The sequence below is a fragment of the Agrilus planipennis genome, unplaced genomic scaffold (genome assembly GCF_000699045.2).
Source record: "Agrilus planipennis isolate EAB-ADULT unplaced genomic scaffold, Apla_2.0 scaffold278, whole genome shotgun sequence".
Classification (NCBI taxonomy): domain Eukaryota; kingdom Metazoa; phylum Arthropoda; class Insecta; order Coleoptera; family Buprestidae; genus Agrilus; species Agrilus planipennis.
The window spans coordinates 31,693-50,895 of NW_020439104.1; the positions used below are offsets into that span (position 1 = coordinate 31,693).

The 19,203-nt window shown below is 33.5% G+C and overlaps 1 protein-coding gene across 1 annotated transcript in view; it reads right to left on the bottom strand.

Annotated features, from left to right (window-relative positions):
• Nucleotides 1–19,203, bottom strand: part of LOC108741458 (gamma-aminobutyric acid receptor subunit alpha-6) — a 44,927-nt gene that overhangs the window by 14,656 nt on the left and 11,068 nt on the right. Inside the window, exons 2-4 of the mRNA XM_025977515.1 lie at nt 15,915–16,186; nt 6,506–6,573; nt 3,776–3,996 (exon numbers count right to left, since the gene is read on the bottom strand). Of these exons, the coding sequence (XP_025833300.1) occupies nt 3,776–3,996; nt 6,506–6,573; nt 15,915–16,186 (561 nt within the window). The remainder of the gene's footprint in view (nt 1–3,775; nt 3,997–6,505; nt 6,574–15,914; nt 16,187–19,203) is intronic.

The following is a 19,203-nucleotide window of genomic DNA, read 5'->3' on the forward strand; positions in this document are numbered from 1 at the left end:
ATCACACTTCGAACGCTTCTAACCTGTCCATGTTTCGCGCCCGTACAGCGGCGCCGTGGTCCAAACGTACACCTTTAACAACCTTTTTCGAATTTCTAAATTAACCGTTCGCGAGCATAGAAGTGACTTCTTTTTATTGAAGGCGACTTGACGCCGCTTTATCTTCTGCTTTATATCGCTACTACTCCTTCCGTCCTGACTTATTTGATTTCCTAGATACCTAAAATCGGTCACTTCTTCTAATTTATTCGTCTTTATATTTGCTCTTTTCCTACTTTTTCTTTCCTTGCGTACCAGTATTTTTATTTTACTTTTATTTATTTTCATACAGTACTGTTTTGTCAATACCGCTTCCATTTTATTTAAAGCTATCTCTAACTCATCCTTGTGAGATGTTAATACTGCTAAATCATCTGCAAATCTAACCATACTAATCTTTTGCCCCTCCATATCTATCCCTAGAGTTGTACTGTCTTTAACGATGTTGATCCCTTTTTCGATGTATAGATTAAAAACTATGCTATGTAAAAAAAAAAACAAAAACAGAAGACACTGCGTTCTTCTATGTACTGATATACTTTGCCGTTAAAATAATATATTGGATTGTTCGGAGTCATTTCGTTTTTTTTTGTGGAAATGAAAGACAGTTTTCGTATAATAAACAAATACTTTATTAAATTATATATTGACCGTTCTGGTCCAACACCTTTTGCCATCTTTCTGGTAGTAGCATAATTCCACGCTCATAAAATTTTTGGTCTTTGCTNTAAAAAGTTGTTACTGATTTTTACTGTAACTATATAGAAATTTTTGCAGAATATTATGGGAAAAGCCCACTTTTGGAGATTATTTTTTTCCTTGTAAAATCTTCATATTGCTTTGATTCTAGAAAGCAAATTCTTAAAACAATAAAGTCATCATATGGCATTTGGACCAGCGACTCAATAAGTATTCATTATACCGTTAAACAAAACACACAGGCACTGAACAATTTAGAGAGAGTCGAATAAATGAGGGGACGATTTGATGCGGTATACCTCATTTATTCATTGTAAAATAGTATACATATATGTTGATTTTAAACATATATACTTATATATAATAAGCAACGATTTTTTAGTTCAATTACCTATTGTGTACTTAATAAAATTGAAAATTAAAATGGGTGTCACAAATAACTCTTTTTCTTGTTTAGGTAATTTGTAAACACTGAAGGATACTGAAAGATATTTCATGAAATTAGTAGTTTTGTTGTACATATGTATATTTAAATTTTATTAGAGACTATTTCAAAATTCTGCTTGTGAAAAATAAGGTCTGTTTTACATAGAGCGTATACCGTGAGTTTGAACACTAGCGTATAAACGCTAGTTATTTTACTAGTGTTCTTACAACGGCGCGTTTGCCTACGTTTGGTGAACTCATTATTTATTGACTGATCAGAGGAAGCAAATCATGCTTAGTTGGTAATACTTAGTAAAAATTTTAAAGAAAAATAATAAGAAAAGGAAAACTAAACATGGAATTTATACAGACAGACTGCATATTGGAGAATTTCATAATAATATATAACCGTAGGTACATCATCATCATCATCACAAGGTCGTCAATCCTAAGACCGGTTGGACATGCACCTCCACTCTTTCCTATCCTGAGCTACTATTCTCGTTTTTCTAAAACTAGAACATCCCACATCCTTAACTATTTGTGAACAGTAATCTAATCTACCTCTACATCTACTCCTCTTAATTCCTGTTTCTGCTTCTAATATGTCCTTAACTAGCCCTTTATTCCTAAGAAGGTGTCTTATAAACCTATCTCGCCTATTTGTTATTGACTTCTATAAAGTCTTCTGTTCTCCTACTCTTTCTAATAACTCATTTCTATTCTTCTCTATCATCATTCGCCTGTAACACTACATTTCGAACGTTTCCAACCTGTTCTTTTTCGCCGTGCCCACCGTCCATGTTTCAATCTTTTTCAAATTTATAAATTAAACATAGAAGTGACTTCTTTTTATTGAAGGCGACTCGATCCTGCGCTATCTATCTACTGCTCAATTACGGGTGGTTGAAAATACCTTTCGTTAATATGCAAGAATAACTCGATAGCATAGATTTCGCGTTTACTTAGGACACGACGTTAGGTTTTTTCGCGAATTTCGTGTATATGTGCGGTTTTATTTACGATTCGTCATCGAAAGAATGATGTGACAATTTTGTAAACTGCCATTTGCAATTACTAAAAGAAACCAATAAAATTAAGCAAAAAATACATGACAATCAGTTTCATGAAAACATAAAATTGAGTATAAAATTGTATTCTTCATTTTGCGAGTACGTTGACTGCAAATAGGCACCAAAGCAAACAAACAATAATAGAATTATAATAAAAAAAATTTATTTGGTACTATTATTTTATGATTATACAGAATATTCCCTAACATTAGAAGGGAACATCCACATGTTTATGGCTTAAAATTTGGTGGTTTTATTATTCATTAAAGAAGTAAAGAGCACTCATCACGCTATTCTAGAGCATCTTGTGGGTTTTTTCTACTAAGTTAAGTATTTAGTTTATGAAATAGTTCCAAGCAGAGAGTAGCAGTATTAGAAGTAAAAAACTTCCAAATAGAATTATGAAAACGTAAAATTTTACTAATTAAACAATTTCTGCTGGTCTTTCGTGAAACATAAAACATGTTTATTAGTGAAGTTTTTTGTTTATTTTTTATGTTTGAACTGCATTTATCACTTCTAAAGGTTCATTTAGTCTAATTGTAAGTTGTCCTAAAAGTTGGGGATGTTTTGATTCATATTGGTTACTTTGAAAGAATAACTTTTTATTTAAGTTCTTAAGGTGCTTCGTAGACTCATTATTAATTTGAAGCAGCAAGCGTGTTTTTCTGTTTCAGATTATCCATCAATAGCAGAAGAATGCTGAAGAACCAATGCTGCTAAAAAAAAGTGAAAACAAAGCAGCTGATGATGCTGGTGGGCATTCAGTTTCTTCGACCTATATTTTAATGCAAAGACGAAGGGTAGGTAGGAAGGTCCACTTCAGCTTCTTATAGGTACTGTAGCGAGCACGAGCGTGTTTGTGTGCGATCGGGCATACGTGTGCGTGGACGGCTTATCGATTCGCCGACTAGCCGCGAACACCTTTCTTCATGTGCGCCGTATTTGTAAATGTGTGTGTCGTACCTGCGTTCTGGGAAGGCAGTTAAACAGTTCAAAGAAAAACAAAACGATCCGGATGTTTCTAGAGGGTTCCAGAAAGGAAACAAAAGAGTATTTAAAGGAAGAGACGATCGCCGCGAGTAGAGTAGAAATAAATTAACCGTTCCAGAAGTGAATCCAGAAATAAATTGACCGTGATAGCGGTGAAATAAATAGGGCAGTGAATAGTGATATATCAACATTAGTGTAAATAAATAGAATAATTCATTACCTAAGTTTAGTAACATTTAATAGTGTTTTTAAGTTCTTTAATAATTAGAGTAAAGTAGAGTTTTGCCGTTATCAGTCTTGGAAGTTAATTTTGTTAAACCCACGAATATTACTGTATTATGGGTATTGGTGGGTATTGGTTGGGTAGAAACAGGATAAAGTAAAGACCGAAGAGAAGTGAATGATTATCTATGGAATATCACTAACCCAGCATTTGTCTAAAAGGAAAAGAAAACTACTAAAAATGTGGATCCACCAGGGCAGAACCGTGAATCCTAAACTTTCCGTTTATAAAAGGCGTTTAGTCTTTCGAGTAATAAGCAAACCTCATCGAATAAAGAATGTCTCCATGTTGACTGATCCTAAGTAGTTTGTTTGGTACCGTAATAGTATGAACATAGGAATTTTTTCCATTATAAAAGTATGTATCGGGTCTCCATATTCTTTCCAACATTTTTATTGACAGCGACAATGATTTTATGGGTCCCATAAAAGATAAACGTTCATCTCTCCAATACTGTCTGAAGTAGCAATCCATGGAATATTCCTTAAAGTTTATTATTATGTTGATAATTATATCTACTGCAAAATTATTGCTAGATTGCGTTCACATCGTCTTTGGTACGAACCAATCCAAAATGCTTTGACAACAACATATTAAATTAATATAAAAAAAATAATTTCTATAGGCAATACAGGCATGGTAGGACCGAGAACTATTTTAGGTTGCATCATCTTAAATCTAGTCAAGAAGGGGGAACTTAAGCTATAACTGACTTTGTATGTAGCTAATCATAACCCCTTTGTGATATGAGGCAGTACGAAAAGACGAATGTCATTGAATAATAACACAGGTCTGCGATAAAAAAGTTTTTTGTATAAATTTATCTTAAGCATGTAAATGTTGGTCTATAATTTGCAAATATAAACTTTGTTTTAACGTATCACGTCACATTTTGTTTGTATGTAGATTAATATATGTATATATATGTAGCTCTTTGAATCGGCAAATTTATTTGTTTTTTCACAAAATTCATTTTATAGTTTATATTTCTATTTAATACTCTCTGACTGAGCATTATATTGTCTTTTACTTTATTTTAGATAGTCTGAAAGTAACTATAGTCGTTTACACCGCCTAAAAAAAAAATAGTTTATAGCGCGCCATTATTGAGAGAGATATAATATTAACGTGTAATAAAAGATTGTGTTTCATTTATCTTTAACTATGGCTTCTCGGAGTTGTAAAAACAATTCAAATGTATTTTTTTACATTTGCGGACAATATACAATAGTTAAGCAAAGATTGAATATAACAGACTTTGTAAAAAATGCTTATTAAGCTTACTTCAGAATGAAGTTGTGTCACCAAGATAAACACTGGGTTACGATAAAATATGCCGGTTATGTGTTGAAGTGTTAAGACAGTGGACTTATGGTAAATCAAAATCATTGTTATTCGGTATTTCTATGTCCAAATTAGAATGCAATTGGAAGTCGGAGTGAAAAATGTCATCAATACGAGTTTGAAAGAAGAAAGTATTGCTTCCACCACTTTACATTAAACTTGGTTTGATCAAACAGTTTGTAAAGGCATTTCGACTTGACCAACGGTGATTATTTCATGTTTAGATATCGAGGTCATGATTTATATAGGTTTTAAGCATATAAAAAAATCGTAAGGACACAAAAAATTACTTTTTAAGAAAAAAGTCAATTCAAAAATCACGTTTTTTTTGTTTATTTTCGATTTTTCCATGCTTTAATATTGTCGGAGGTATTTTTAACCAACACCATCGAAAAGAGCATCGTTAAAAACATAGAAACACTGGTTATCGAATATTTTTTCGTCGCACTCATTACGTGGCAAGGGTTCAAATGGAAATGTGTTCTCTGAGCATTTATGGGTTAATGTGACGTGGTATAAACCATATGAATATCGTTTTCTATTACTTTTAAGACAATTACGACAAATATTAACAATTTAAGAAAAAAACTTTTCAAAAAAAAAATTTCGCAGACCTGTGTAATTAATCCATACGCAATCATTCTATAACTATGAGATTTAACCCATCATGAACTAATGCTATTCTGATTCGGATTTAAAGGCCGTTATCGGTTGGAGTTGTTGACTCGTATCCAGCATAGGAGATGGAATGACATTTGAAGAAGTTGGCCCCTCGTGCTATCGAAACGTTAGGAACCAACTATAACCGACGATGGCCTTTAGAGCTTTTTCACACGAGTTACATTTTGTAGCGCTTCCGTTGCGCTACAGTAGCGCGACAATTGCTAGTTCGTATGTGTAAAGATCGATTTTCTGCAGCGCTTCAATATTGTAGCCGATGTAGTAACGTATCTATTTGTATAGAATCGGAAATATTGGGTCGATCCTTACAACAGCAATCGATTGATAAAAGAATTTCTATATATTTATTATTTACGTCGAAATGAAAAAAGTTTTTCAGTCATTCCTTCTTCCCATACTCTTCTCATATGGTCTGCACTGCAGATATTTCAAATGCAGTCTTTGAAATTATGAAATTTTCGACGTCTATATTGTCCATAATTGATAAAAATACGCCATTGTGGAAGCGTTAACTTAAGTAAANCGTCGAAATGAAAAAAGTTTTTCAGTCATTCCTTCTTCCCATACTCTTCTCATATGGTCTGCACTGCAGATATTTCAAATGCAGTCTTTGAAATTATGAAATTTTCGACGTCTATATTGTCCATAATTGATAAAAATACGCCATTGTGGAAGCGTTAACTTAAGTAAATGTAATTCTTAGTGAAGCGCAACAATTGCGTGACTATATAGTCGCGAGATTCAAGCGAAAGCTGCTACAGTTCAGCGACTGTAGCGCTACGTTTTTGAAGCGCTGCTCTCGACTGAAAGCTTCGATGTAAAACAGTTTATTTCAAAAAATCGCGCAACTGTAACGCTTCAGAAGCGTTACAAAAAGTAACCCGTTTGAAAAAGCTCTTAGACACGAATTAGGACAGCATGGGTTCACCAAATGGTCACAAAAGCTTTTACCAATTTGTTAACCCACCATGTCCAATTCCGATACCGGTCCCATACTTCTTATTAAAATATTTGTTTTAACAACTGTAGGATGATCTGAAAAACGTAATATTGATTGTGAGTTCGAGCTTAAACTGCATTCAAACAACAAGATAAAAAATTACAGTAATGAAGCAATTAAAGATGATATTTAGCAGTATATTTTCTGTAACGAGTAATGACTCTTTTATGTAAGTAAAACTCTCTCCAACGTAGACAATACCTTGGTTTGTCTTATAAAACATACACTGACTAAATATTGGTAACGAGGTAGTCATTCTCTGATACGAAATGTTGGACTTTATTTAAATAGTCAACGTGACCATCAAAAGAAATGCTTTTTATGTGGTTAAAAAAGTTGCTTCAATTGTACCATTATAATATTGTTTTTAATAGAGTTTAAAAGAGTAGAATAAATGATTAAAACGTTGTTTGTACTATTATGATTTAGGTATATCTAACTACAAAAGGAGAAGAGACAGAGGAAGGTTTAAAGAATTAGGGTTTGTGCTGATGCGTTTTTACTAAACATAGAAATTACACATTTGGTGAATGTTTGGAATATATTTTTTCAATATCGCCTCTTGGTGATTGCATATAATAATATACCCTCCTGCTTGGTTCTTAATTCGCCAGTAATGTATAGATTATTTTAGGGTTGGTATTTTTTTTGTACATTTGATACTGCGAGAAACCGCTAGACGATTTCAGGACATAACTACAGTATAAATATTCTATACAGTAGGTTCAATTTCCAGCCATTACAATTTCATCTACGACTTCTCAGTCAAGGAGGGGCTGGATTGTACAGTACAAATATATTTTATATCTAAACACTTTGGTAAGACTACTGAAGCGTCCTCGTATTGTGGCAGTTCAGCGCCCATAAAGCTAATACATGACAGCCTGTAAAAAATGTCGATATTTTAGGCAGGTCAAAGAAGTGAACCTACTGTATAGAATCTTTATATTGTGATAGACCTGCACAGTCTTCTTCTTTTGGGCATGCGTACTGCGCCGTTTTCCCCTCTCCTTAGTAGCAAGAAAATACGCATAGTTGAAGGCTATTTTTACCAGATCTGGAGAAATTTTTTCATACCTAGGGAATTTAGAGCCAGCTTAGAGGAAAAGGGATCTTCATTCAATTGCATGCAAAATATAGGATAGCAGTTTTCAAGTCCTGCATGAAACCTGATGGAAAATAAATTATAGGTTGCCATTTCTGAATCACAACTACTAACGTCAGTATATGATCTGAAGGAAATATTATCAAGTTCGGCTCAACCGTTATCTTGTTAAATCGAAAGGACTACAAAAATAGTAAATTTAATTTGTTTGGTGGCAATCGATACCTTAAAATATGAAATATTTTTATAAAGTTTTTCTAACCAAAAACATTTTACGATACCGAGGGTTAAACCCGCTCCACGGCTTATTATATTCAAAAATGAATAAGAAATAGAAGGAACTATGTCGCACCACCCAGGGATATACATAAACATGAAGGCAATGACCTTACCGAAAGCCCCAACTGCTCCGACAATGGTGGCCAGGATTACCTAGTGTAATTATTGTGTAACGCGGCGTCACTACATGCAGTGGTGGAGGTCCATATGCGAACAAGGGTAAGGAACGAATGCACTGTCTGTTATTTCGCAAAAGCAACCTAGGTACATCCTGCTGTGTGTAGTGTGTCGAATATGGTGAAAGGTATGACGTATTTTGATAATGATAAGGATACAGGGAATTCTCCCTTAAAATCCTCCACACCGTGTCATGCAATGATTAAGATGCTCAAACCGGGATTGTCTTCCATTAATCGCAAAACAATTTCGAGAATACCGACCTGTCGTCATAACGTGCAATTAGCCTGTCCGCGTACCAGCTGTTGCGAAGGTCACAAGTAGATACGTGCTTTGTCACTTGACGCTTGTAATGACAAAGAGCGATAAGGTAACGCGGCAGCCAACCTGATGAATGTTCTCAGTCATTGAAAGCTCATTAAATGGGGAACTTTTTGTGCATAGCGTTTACACCCCCTACGTTGCGGCGATATCACGAGATGCACTCTACAATGCCTCCAGATGTTATCTTTTAAATATTTCGGATTGCTGATCAGACGTAGTGTATATTTTTAATGAACAAGAAACAATGATAAATACAATAAAATAATTCGAACTGGTATGTATTCTGTCGAAACTGACAGACGCGGATCGCGCTTTCGATCTTTTTGGATCTCATCAGAGCGTCGCAGGCTCCAACAGAACACAGACCAACCTGCTGTCTTAACAGTGCGTTTTAGAAAATACTACAAATGGCGCAGTGAACGCCATCTGTAGCACGATGCCACATTTTAGGATTACGTATGCTCCAACAAGGTCCACTTGTGTGGATATCTACTTGCTGAAAACGAATCCTGACGTAGTCAACCTCAACGTGATAGGCACGTTAGATTAATCGAATAAAATAATTCGAAGTGGTCTGTATTCTGTCGAAACTGCCAGGATTCGTTTTCAGCAAGTAGATATCCACACAAGTGAACCTTGTTGGAGCATACATAATCCTAAAATGTAGCATCGTGCTACAGATGACGTTTACTGCGCCATTTGTAGTATTTTCTAAAATGATAAATACTTTTTTTTCTATTTGTTTGAAAAAAGTCTAATTAAGTATATAACTCTAGCGTTCGCCGAGCTGTGAAGTTAATAAAATTCTGTCTCTTGAATTATTCCGAACGTGAAGTCATGGCTCGTCAGTTTGACACAGTTGGGGGAAGGGATGTGTATAGTTACATTAAGCGAATATTCGGAAATTTTCGCATTTTTTTTTGTCGAAATGTGTCTAACTTTATGACTTTCTACAAATTGATTTAGAACTGAAAAACGAAAACAAAATGAAGCTGTCGAGAGAGTGGAGTAATAGCTAGCCTTTATATCGCAATATAATGTGAAATGTATCAAAGGTTTATGACGCGAGCACTATTTCTTTGAAAAATAAAATATTAAATGAATTTTAGTTGTATATAAAAATAAAATCAGTGCTGGATCAAAATTTTTCATTGCTTGAGGTAAAATTGTAAACTGAAGTTTTTACTTTGTGCAAAAGTCGCTCAATTTTGGAGATTGCATGATCTCAAAACGAAAAATTTGATTACTAATAATATGCGTTATAATATTTGTGCTAATTTGTGAGTTTTTGATGAAATGTTCTTTTTTTTCAGCTGTAAAGGTTTATAAAAAGGAAAATCAATTATTTGGGGTAGGAATTCTAGAGCATCTTGTGGGTTTTTTCTACTAAGTTAAGTATTTAGTTTATGAAATAGTTCCAAGCAGAGAGTAGCAGTATTAGAAGTAAAAAACTTCCAAATAGAATTATGAAAACGTAAAATTTTACTAATTAAACAATTTCTGCTGGTCTTTCGTGAAACATAAAACATGTTTATTAGTGAAGTTTTTTGTTTATTTTTTATGTTTGAACTGCATTTATCACTTCTAAAGGTTCATTTAGTCTAATTGTAAGTTGTCCTAAAAGTTGGGGATGTTTTGATTCATATTGGTTACTTTGAAAGAATAACTTTTTATTTAAGTTCTTAAGGTGCTTCGTAGACTCATTATTAATTTGAAGCAGCAAGCGTGTTTTTCTGTTTCAGATTATCCATCAATAGCAGAAGAATGCTGAAGAACCAATGCTGCTAAAAAAAAGTGAAAACAAAGCAGCTGATGATGCTGGTGGGCATTCAGTTTCTTCGACCTATATTTTAATGCAAAGACGAAGGGTAGGTAGGAAGGTCCACTTCAGCTTCTTATAGGTACTGTAGCGAGCACGAGCGTGTTTGTGTGCGATCGGGCATACGTGTGCGTGGACGGCTTATCGATTCGCCGACTAGCCGCGAGCGCCTTTCTTCATGTGCGCCGTATTTGTAAATGTGTGTGTCGTACCTGCGTTCTGGGAAAGCAGTTAAACAGTTCAAAGAAAAAAGTAACTTTGAAATAACCAACTAAAAATTACAGGACCCTTATCTCGATGTACCTGAAGCGACAACATATGAGCTGTCATCATGTTACAACGTGAGCATCGATTGTCGTTCCGGAGACGTGATGGTACGGATACAGACCAATAAAATTTTCGATGGAAAGGTTTACGCAAAAGGTAGCCCTAATTCCTGCGTCCAGGACATCAACAACAGTCTGGAGTTCGATTTAGAAATGGGATATGACAACCTAGANACACTAATTTTACTTTAATTTAAATTACACGTATAATTTAAACATTGCAAAATGTTCCTATTTTTTTGTAGTAAATAAAAAAGTTTAAGTTGATATTATTATTATTATTTTCCCAATAATCACAGAGACAAAATTATTTGATGGCACGCCTTTGACCTGATTAAACTTTTCTTTATAAAAATGGCACATCGATACGTAAAGGTTCGCCATCCCTGGTATATACTATCTGTACATCCTTAAGTATTTTTAGCATCTTTTCCGTTAATGTAACACAGTGTAACATTTTCAAAAGTATTATCGGTTTTTAAACCAGTTCAACTTTCCTCATTTTGGAGGGGGGTAGTTAGATATTTTTGAAATATGTATTAACCTAATATTATATATATTATAAGTTAAATAATTGGATCAAAAATTGTGAGATAGATGCCTACTGATGAAAAATACTTTCAGATAGGTACGAAATGTTAACTATACAGAAACATTTTTGCGAGTTAGAAATTTGAAATAGTATTTCCTTTGAAATTCTGCCAATTGCTGAGATTCTTTGCAGGGCTTTGAACATTTTCCTCGAGAGTTGATTTGTTTTTTAAATCCTATTCCGTAAAAGTATTCGTAATTTGTTTGTGTACAGGTTTTTTTACTTAGTTGGGACTATGCGGGTACGTACATAGGTTTGTTAAATCCGTTGAAACTGTTATAAACGTGCAAGCGAGTTTTCGGATTAAAACAAAATCAAAGCTTCAATAAGAAGGACAATCCTAAGACTGGTTGGACACGCACCTCCACTCTTTNGATTTGTTTTTTAAATCCTATTCCGTAAAAGTATTCGTAATTTGTTTGTGTACAGGTTTTTTTACTTAGTTGGGACTATGCGGGTACGTACATAGGTTTGTTAAATCCGTTGAAACTGTTATAAACGTGCAAGCGAGTTTTCGGATTAAAACAAAATCAAAGCTTCAATAAGAAGGAAGAGATTTAATATCTGTTTAGCAGAGATGTAATTTATTTGAAGTAGTTCCATTTAAAATAAAAATACAAAATGCAAAATACCTATTTTATTTTCTATTTTAAATGCCTTTCCTAAATATTAATTTCTATTTCTATTGGGAAAGTTTTTAAATTTCGAAAATATATAATGCAAATACTTTAGTCTATGGTTAAGCTGAGTTATCTCTTCGCATCTAAAATCCTGATTGGATCATACAATTTAGTGATGGTTTTGGTTTTACAGTCTTAGTCTTGGTTTTGCGAAAATATCAAGATCAAGACTTTAGTTTTTATATTAGCTAGATCCAGACCAAGACTAAAACCAAGAGCGAAAGAGCTAGACAAAGACTAAAGCCAACACTAAACGAACAAGACCCAGAATAAAACTAAGACCTAATATGTAAGACCAAGGCCAAATACGTAAGACTAAACAAATAATTATTACTTTCGGTGGATTTATGAGTTAAACTATTTGAAACATCTTTAATATACTTATTTTTTTTTTGGAGAAAAATATTTTTACTATTTGAAATTTTCAGTTTGCTTTACTAGATTTTAAGACTAAATAAAAAAAAAACTTTTTGAAAAAAAGAAATCTACAAGAATGTGCTCGGAGTACGTGTTCTTTGTTTCTATGTCTGGATGATACTTGATTGAAATGTAGAGACAAATTATTTTTTTAATATTATTTACTTCTTTCGAGTACATAGTACTATTTTTTTCGCTAAAAGGTCAACCTATGCATTTGAGGAAGGGCCAATTTATTCATTGAAGGTAGGATAAGTTCTCAAGTCTCTCAAACTCTCACAACTATGGATACTATTTTCTTTAAAAGTCATGACAATTTCACACGTTTAAAAGACAACTTCAGCATTTAAGACAATTATTGTGTCGGTAAATAGAAAAATTTGTGCTTAGAAGAATTATTAAAAAATGTAAGTATTCGATTAAATGAGCAAGATCGAAACTTAATACGCAAGATCAAGACAAAGACTAGAAGTACTTAAGCAAGAGCAATGCTAAGAGCGAATAAGCAAGACCATGATCAATACTAAGATTCGGACAACCTTGGTCTTGGTTTCGTTATTGTCCAACACTAATATAATTTGTCACAACTTAGGACCTCAGGAGTCATGTTGTGAAAATAATTCAGTTAAAACTTTTTTTTATGGAATATATTAGTTACTGCCATTATACAAAAATTATATTATTATCAATAAAGATAAGAAACAGTTAGCTTCTTATGTTAGGCCGTGGTCTAAGTGAACTATTCTGTCCAGACGTTTCGTTACTGCGGCTGAAATCCTCAGTGGTAGTGCTGCGTTGACAATGCGAACGAAGGTCGCTGTCGAGACTTCGAGATATAATCTACGTTCACGTTGTCAACGCAGCACTACCACTGAGGATGTCAGCCGCAGGAGATGACGAAACGTCTGGAGAGAATAGTTCACTTAGACCACGGCCCTATGGACCGAATCTTCATTCTACTATTTTCCTTCTAATTTTGGTATTCTTGAATACTGTCATCAAATTTCTGATTTATACGTTGGAGACCCCTGATGGCCTCACGCTTTAAAGGGCTTCGCAAAAAATTACTATTCTAAGAAAAATACATTTAACCCAAGGTCATTTTGCAACTCTAACAGTTATAGGATTCCCCATTAAAAGAAGTGTATGCAGGACAGAAACTTATTAAGAAAATTCACAGACCTCGCATTTTACGCAAGTATCTTGGGTATATTGAAAAATCTTGACGCAACTGCTGGAATCTTAAGTTGAACAAAAAACAATCGGTTGTCTGTAAAGTCGGTTTACTGACGATAGTTGAACGTGACAACGTCATAAGAAAATACTGATGGAATGGTTTCATTTTTCAATAGAAAATTTTAATTTTATTTGTTTGATAGATATTTTGTATGGATATAGAGAAGGAGGTAAATGGAAATGTATTATTGTATAGCAGCTGTCCACGCGGACGCATCGCTCACTCAAGTAGGAGAGAGACAGATGTCGAACGCTGCCGAACGCGGAGGCCGATTGTGTCTCTTTGTCGCTCGTTCCGCGCTCTCGCTTGCACTTCAAGCCTTAAATGGAACGCCTCAGAGCAAGGTAATGCCGCATGAGTCATGTTTTTTTGTGCGTGCAGCCGGCTCCATCGAATTATAAGACGTTGTCACGTCAAAAAGTGATTTTTTGTGATTCTAAGTATTATTAGTACCGTTTGTGATTAGTGGTCAAGAGAAAACAAACATGCGTGAAATAAAATAACTCATTTCAAGCGTTTTGAGATATACCCCTTCCCTTTAGCAGTTTGCATCGTGGCAAAATTCTAAATTCAATTATATTTTATATCGTTCAAGCTATCTGTCTTTCTGACGCCTAATGTGTATTTTTTCTATACGCGCAGCTTTCCTCAAGGTCAACTCTAACTATTTGAAACCAGTTATATGTAGGCATGATGATGTGAAGTTGCCACAGCAAAATAGTTACAAATATTTGAAATTTCTTGCTATTACTTGGAAATAATTAGATGGTAAAGGTAACGGGATGCAAGTTTTAGACAAAACACTTCCGGACGTTCTCAACTATGCTATTGATTATAATGTCAAAAGGGACGAAAGCGAAAAGAACGAGGAGATGAAAAAGAGCCTTATCGTGGTTACTTAACTAAAAGCATCTTCAAGCCAGTTTCAATCCAGTTTTCGTAGGATCAAATCTAGTACCGAAAAATTATTTTTCAGAAGTCAATTTGAGTTTTTAAGCATAATAATGACCCGGATTAGTAAGTGCTTAAATTCTCTAAATTATTCGCTCTATAATTTGGCGATTCGTTTATGGCAAAGGTGGCTGATATAGTGCAAAGCAATGGGATTTGGGATTGAAATTTTCAGGCGAATGTCTGTTTAGGAATTTCTATTAATTAAACTAACGACGTAACAAAATATAAATATGCCCAGATGTTAGCGTTAGATTCAACGCATCAACATTATTCAACTATCGAATATTTATCTTTTGTGAGTTTATTTAAGGATGTTTGGGAGGTACAATCGGAGACAAGAGTACATAAAATTAGAAATTCGTGATTAATTAGGTTTTGCAGCATATCATGAGGTAAATAAATACTATCTATACTAAAAAAAAAAGTATACGGTTTGAGAGAAAATTTGAAATTTAAGTAAAAACTTTGAATAAAATAAGAAATAACGAATAATATGGAAGAAAATTGGAAAAAGCTCAATCGTTTTTTCTATTTTTATTTGATTTATATATCCGATTAGATATATATTTTCCATAAGAACCCATGTAAAACTAATGAAAATTAAAATCGTCATAACTGATAAACGGTTCAGTAAATCCATTTGAAATTTATTGTAATGTCTTATCAAGTTGAAAATAAGAATATCCTAAATTTTTATTGATTTTCAATAGTTTTGGAATCGATCAGGAAACTCCTTAAATTTACTGCTGACCTGGTAAGAGGGCTAACGACAGTGAACTTCCACCGTCGACCCCTATTGAGAGTTACATTTGTTGTTCGAATAAAACTCATATAAATGACCCTAGTAGTATTTCCCATACTAAAAAGGATCCTACTTGGAGTCTTAAGAATTCTTGAAGAGTATTTGTCACTTTTTTTTGAAAAACAAAATGTCGCTTCCTTTTCTAAGAAGTAATTAATGGAGGTATTAGAAATGCACCTATAACTAATCTAAAATAAAGCCGATGCATCCTATGCATTACGTTATTGAAGTGAAAGGTGACGTATCAAGCCAATGTGATCAAATCCTCTAAAAAAATTGATTATGTAGAAAATAATTAGGTTAGGTTATTTAATTGCATTGGCATTTTTAGAAATATGATTTACTCTATTTGTTATTTATTGATAAATTTTAAATTTGAAAGTCTTAAAGGATTAAAAAAGATGAAACAGGTGAAACGCAATAACACACCAAAAACGTAAACTGCTGGCAGAGCTGCCAACCGATGAATATGAAAAATAACTGCCAAGTTTAAATTTCAACAGGAATATTGTATTAGGGGAATTGCTCTTGCATTGCCTCTGTAATGATGTAGGTACATCACGAGCATCGGTTTTTGTTCTGCTATATCTCAACTATACTAGTGTGCCCCGTATTGCCAGACGCTAATGCAAGATAAAATGTAATGTTAAAATGATGTACTTGCCCTTGCCGTGAGTGGGTAGTTGAGAGCTTTCGTAATTCTTTAGCAAGTTCTCCAGAACCAATGTGATATTACGACTGACTGCATCGTTGAGAATCGACCTTTTACTGTTCAGTTTCCTTAAAGATGTGCTGTTATACCCTTGAGAACGTTGGTTCGTTGTATCACTATCTGAAAAGTCGATTATGATGGAGCTCACTGTATCATTTCTGGATAAAACTTCATTTTGCACATCAGCTAATTCTCGTGTCAACACCCGTTTGTTAGTCGCAGCTCTGAAACAAATTTCATAAAATGTAAATTATCTTATAGCGGCAGCACGGCAACGTTTGATATTTACGATAATGAGCAATGTTTTTTCAATATAGAAACCATCAAACAGGCAACAGGAAGTAATAATTTAAGTAAATTACTTGGTAGCAGTGTACACTTATTAATATATGGTATTTGCAGATTTTCATGATTTGGTGTGTTGAAAAATTTTAAATATCACCTTTTTCAATTTAAAACTGTGTGATCGACGAAAGTGAATATTTTAATCGCTTCTAATATAAACAAAGTATATTTCGTTTACTTTCTGTAGCGATGTGACCTTCAGTTTGACCGGTGCAAAGTAGAAAAGAACAGCACTAGGACAGAAAAGGAAGGAGACAACTCTCGGCCAAACTCTTAACCGGTGAGGAACGTATAATCCGTACAGTACTGCACGGAAAAATTGACCATTTTATCCACTACAATTGCATTGCTGAAATGTGCTGTTATTGGTACCAATTACTACTGAAAATATCAACGAGATGTTTATTTATATTTGAAGACATATTAAAGGCTTTAACGTTTGTTTTTGACTCGCATTACTATTCATGATTAAACAAAATTTTTGGCAGGTACTGTATGAAAAAGTATGTTTAATGAAAAAGAGTCGATAGTATAATAAGCTTTTTTCTCCCTACCTACGATTTTGCCAACGCGCATCCAAGATATTGGAAGGGGAACATCGCTAGAGAAAGTAAATGAAGTATAATTAAATGTTCTATAGTGGAGTAAGCGAAGAGTTTCACTTCGGAAAAATTTGTAACCAAGTGGACATTGGTGAACAACATTCTTCAAGTATGCTAGAATAACGTAGTTAAAAGTCTACTGAAAAAAATGTCCGCGTTCTATTTTTATTTAACAATTTAAGAGCAAAATTTTTTTTTGCGAATAACTTTTTAAGTAAAAAAACTTTTTTACGGAAAACCTGATAGTGCCAAACAAAAGAAACAATAGGATATGTATTTTTGGTATTAAAATAAAGTGAGTAGAAATTTATTAACTTCAGGTCCCAAAGGATGCTGCACCGATCGCTTACTGACGCTCAGATATAGGCTTGCGGGAGTAAAAAAAAAACTTGGGTGTTTCATTCCCACCAGTCAGTAATGCTGGTGGGCGGGCAGTCCCTCCGGACTACGCCGGAAGGTAGGGCGGAAGGCCCTCTTCAGCCTGCTTTCAGGAATCGTGGGAATGGGTGGATGGTGGTTCTGGCGAGAAAGATGAGACTGACGAAATGAAGACAGAAGAAAGTGAAAGATTATCTGTGGAATATTACTGCCCCAGCATTTGCTAGGTGATCCAAGGAAACCACAGAAAAACTTGGACCAAGGCAGACAGACCCGGAATCGAACCGGCGTCCTCCCGAATGCTAAGCAATGGGAGTGCGCGCTGTACGTAAATGACTGTAACTTTTGATTGCAAAAAGCAAATGATATGAAACCAATAAAGAATGAAAGAAGATAATTTTCTTGATGTATTACATGTTTTTAAGTGTTTTCTTAAATATTTTAATTTTTACATATCTAGCGGATCATTTGATAAATTAAAGATTATTTAGTAAAAAACATTGTAAAATGAATAATTTATTAAAAACAGAAAAACATATATTTGGATAGCATATTTAAAGAGAGTATCTAAAATACGTATTTAGAAACATATAAAATAAATTAGTTTAGGAAATTCAGACCGAAAACAAACAAATTTCAATCGTCAATATCAAAACTTAATATCGTGATATCGGCACTTTATAAGTTATCAATTAGAAGGTGAGGATGTATGCTAAAGCTACAATGATTTATATTGTGATACATGCGCGTTTTTATATTTTACGAATAAGTCGAACTATACATTTTAGAAGAAAAAAAATCGAAAATTTAACACTATTGAAAGTGTAATAAAAAAGAAATTATTTATTTTTATTTAAATGTCTAAATGTGTTATCTAGGATATTAATCTTGAAAAATACTTCTTGGTTTTATTTTTTTTTTTCGAATGTAATAACATTTAAAAAGAATAAACGCGAAAATTGGTAAAAACACGATTATTAGACAATTCCGAGACTTTTGAATAAAGAATTAAGTTTACCACAACTAATTATTTTACTAAGTGTTACACATGGATACATGGTGACTACTATGTCTTTTTTAAATTGATAAACAACAATGTAAAATTAAATTATCTGATTAAATCGTTTTTTAAAAAAATCGTATATAAGTGGAAAATTCGAGAAGAATACGACAATATATATTATAACAACTACCAAATTCGAACCGAAATTACAATATTTTTTCGCATTTTTTCTACGTTTTGATCGGTCATTTTGTATCCGCCATTTTGAATTTTGCAAATCTGACATCAAATTCGTAATCAGCATAACCAAGAACTAGTACCTGATTTTAATAATTTTTCCTTAATTAATTTTCGAGATACATCATTTAACAACTAATTTTATAGTTTTTTGTTATTAATAAAAAAAGGGGTTTAGCGTACAACACCAACCGGTAGACATTGAACTTTAACCTGTTTATAAGACATTTCAAAGATTGTTTTGAATTTTTATGCAGTTACAAATTATTCTGAAACAATGCTTCTTGTTTGACTACGTTTACTCCACTACTAGAAATATCTTTCTTCAATTCTGCCTGTGTGTGTTAAAATTTAAACAATGGATCTTCTACATGAAGATTTTCAATTGTTATGCAAAGATGGCAAATTTGACTTCATCTAGGTTTAGTCATTTTAGTTTCCTGTTCAATTCCTAGCAAATTTTTCTACTTTAATATAAACTTTTTTACGGTTTCTGTTATGAAGGTATTCCTTCGCTTATTAACATAATCCTTGTTAGAGTAATTAACAAAGTTATAATGCTAACAAGTGTCAACATTATTCGGTACGAACTCTTGGTATTCAAAGCAATGTGTCAGCTAGTGAAAAAAGTTGCTATATTGATCTAACATAATGACACTACTCCCTCTCAAAGCCG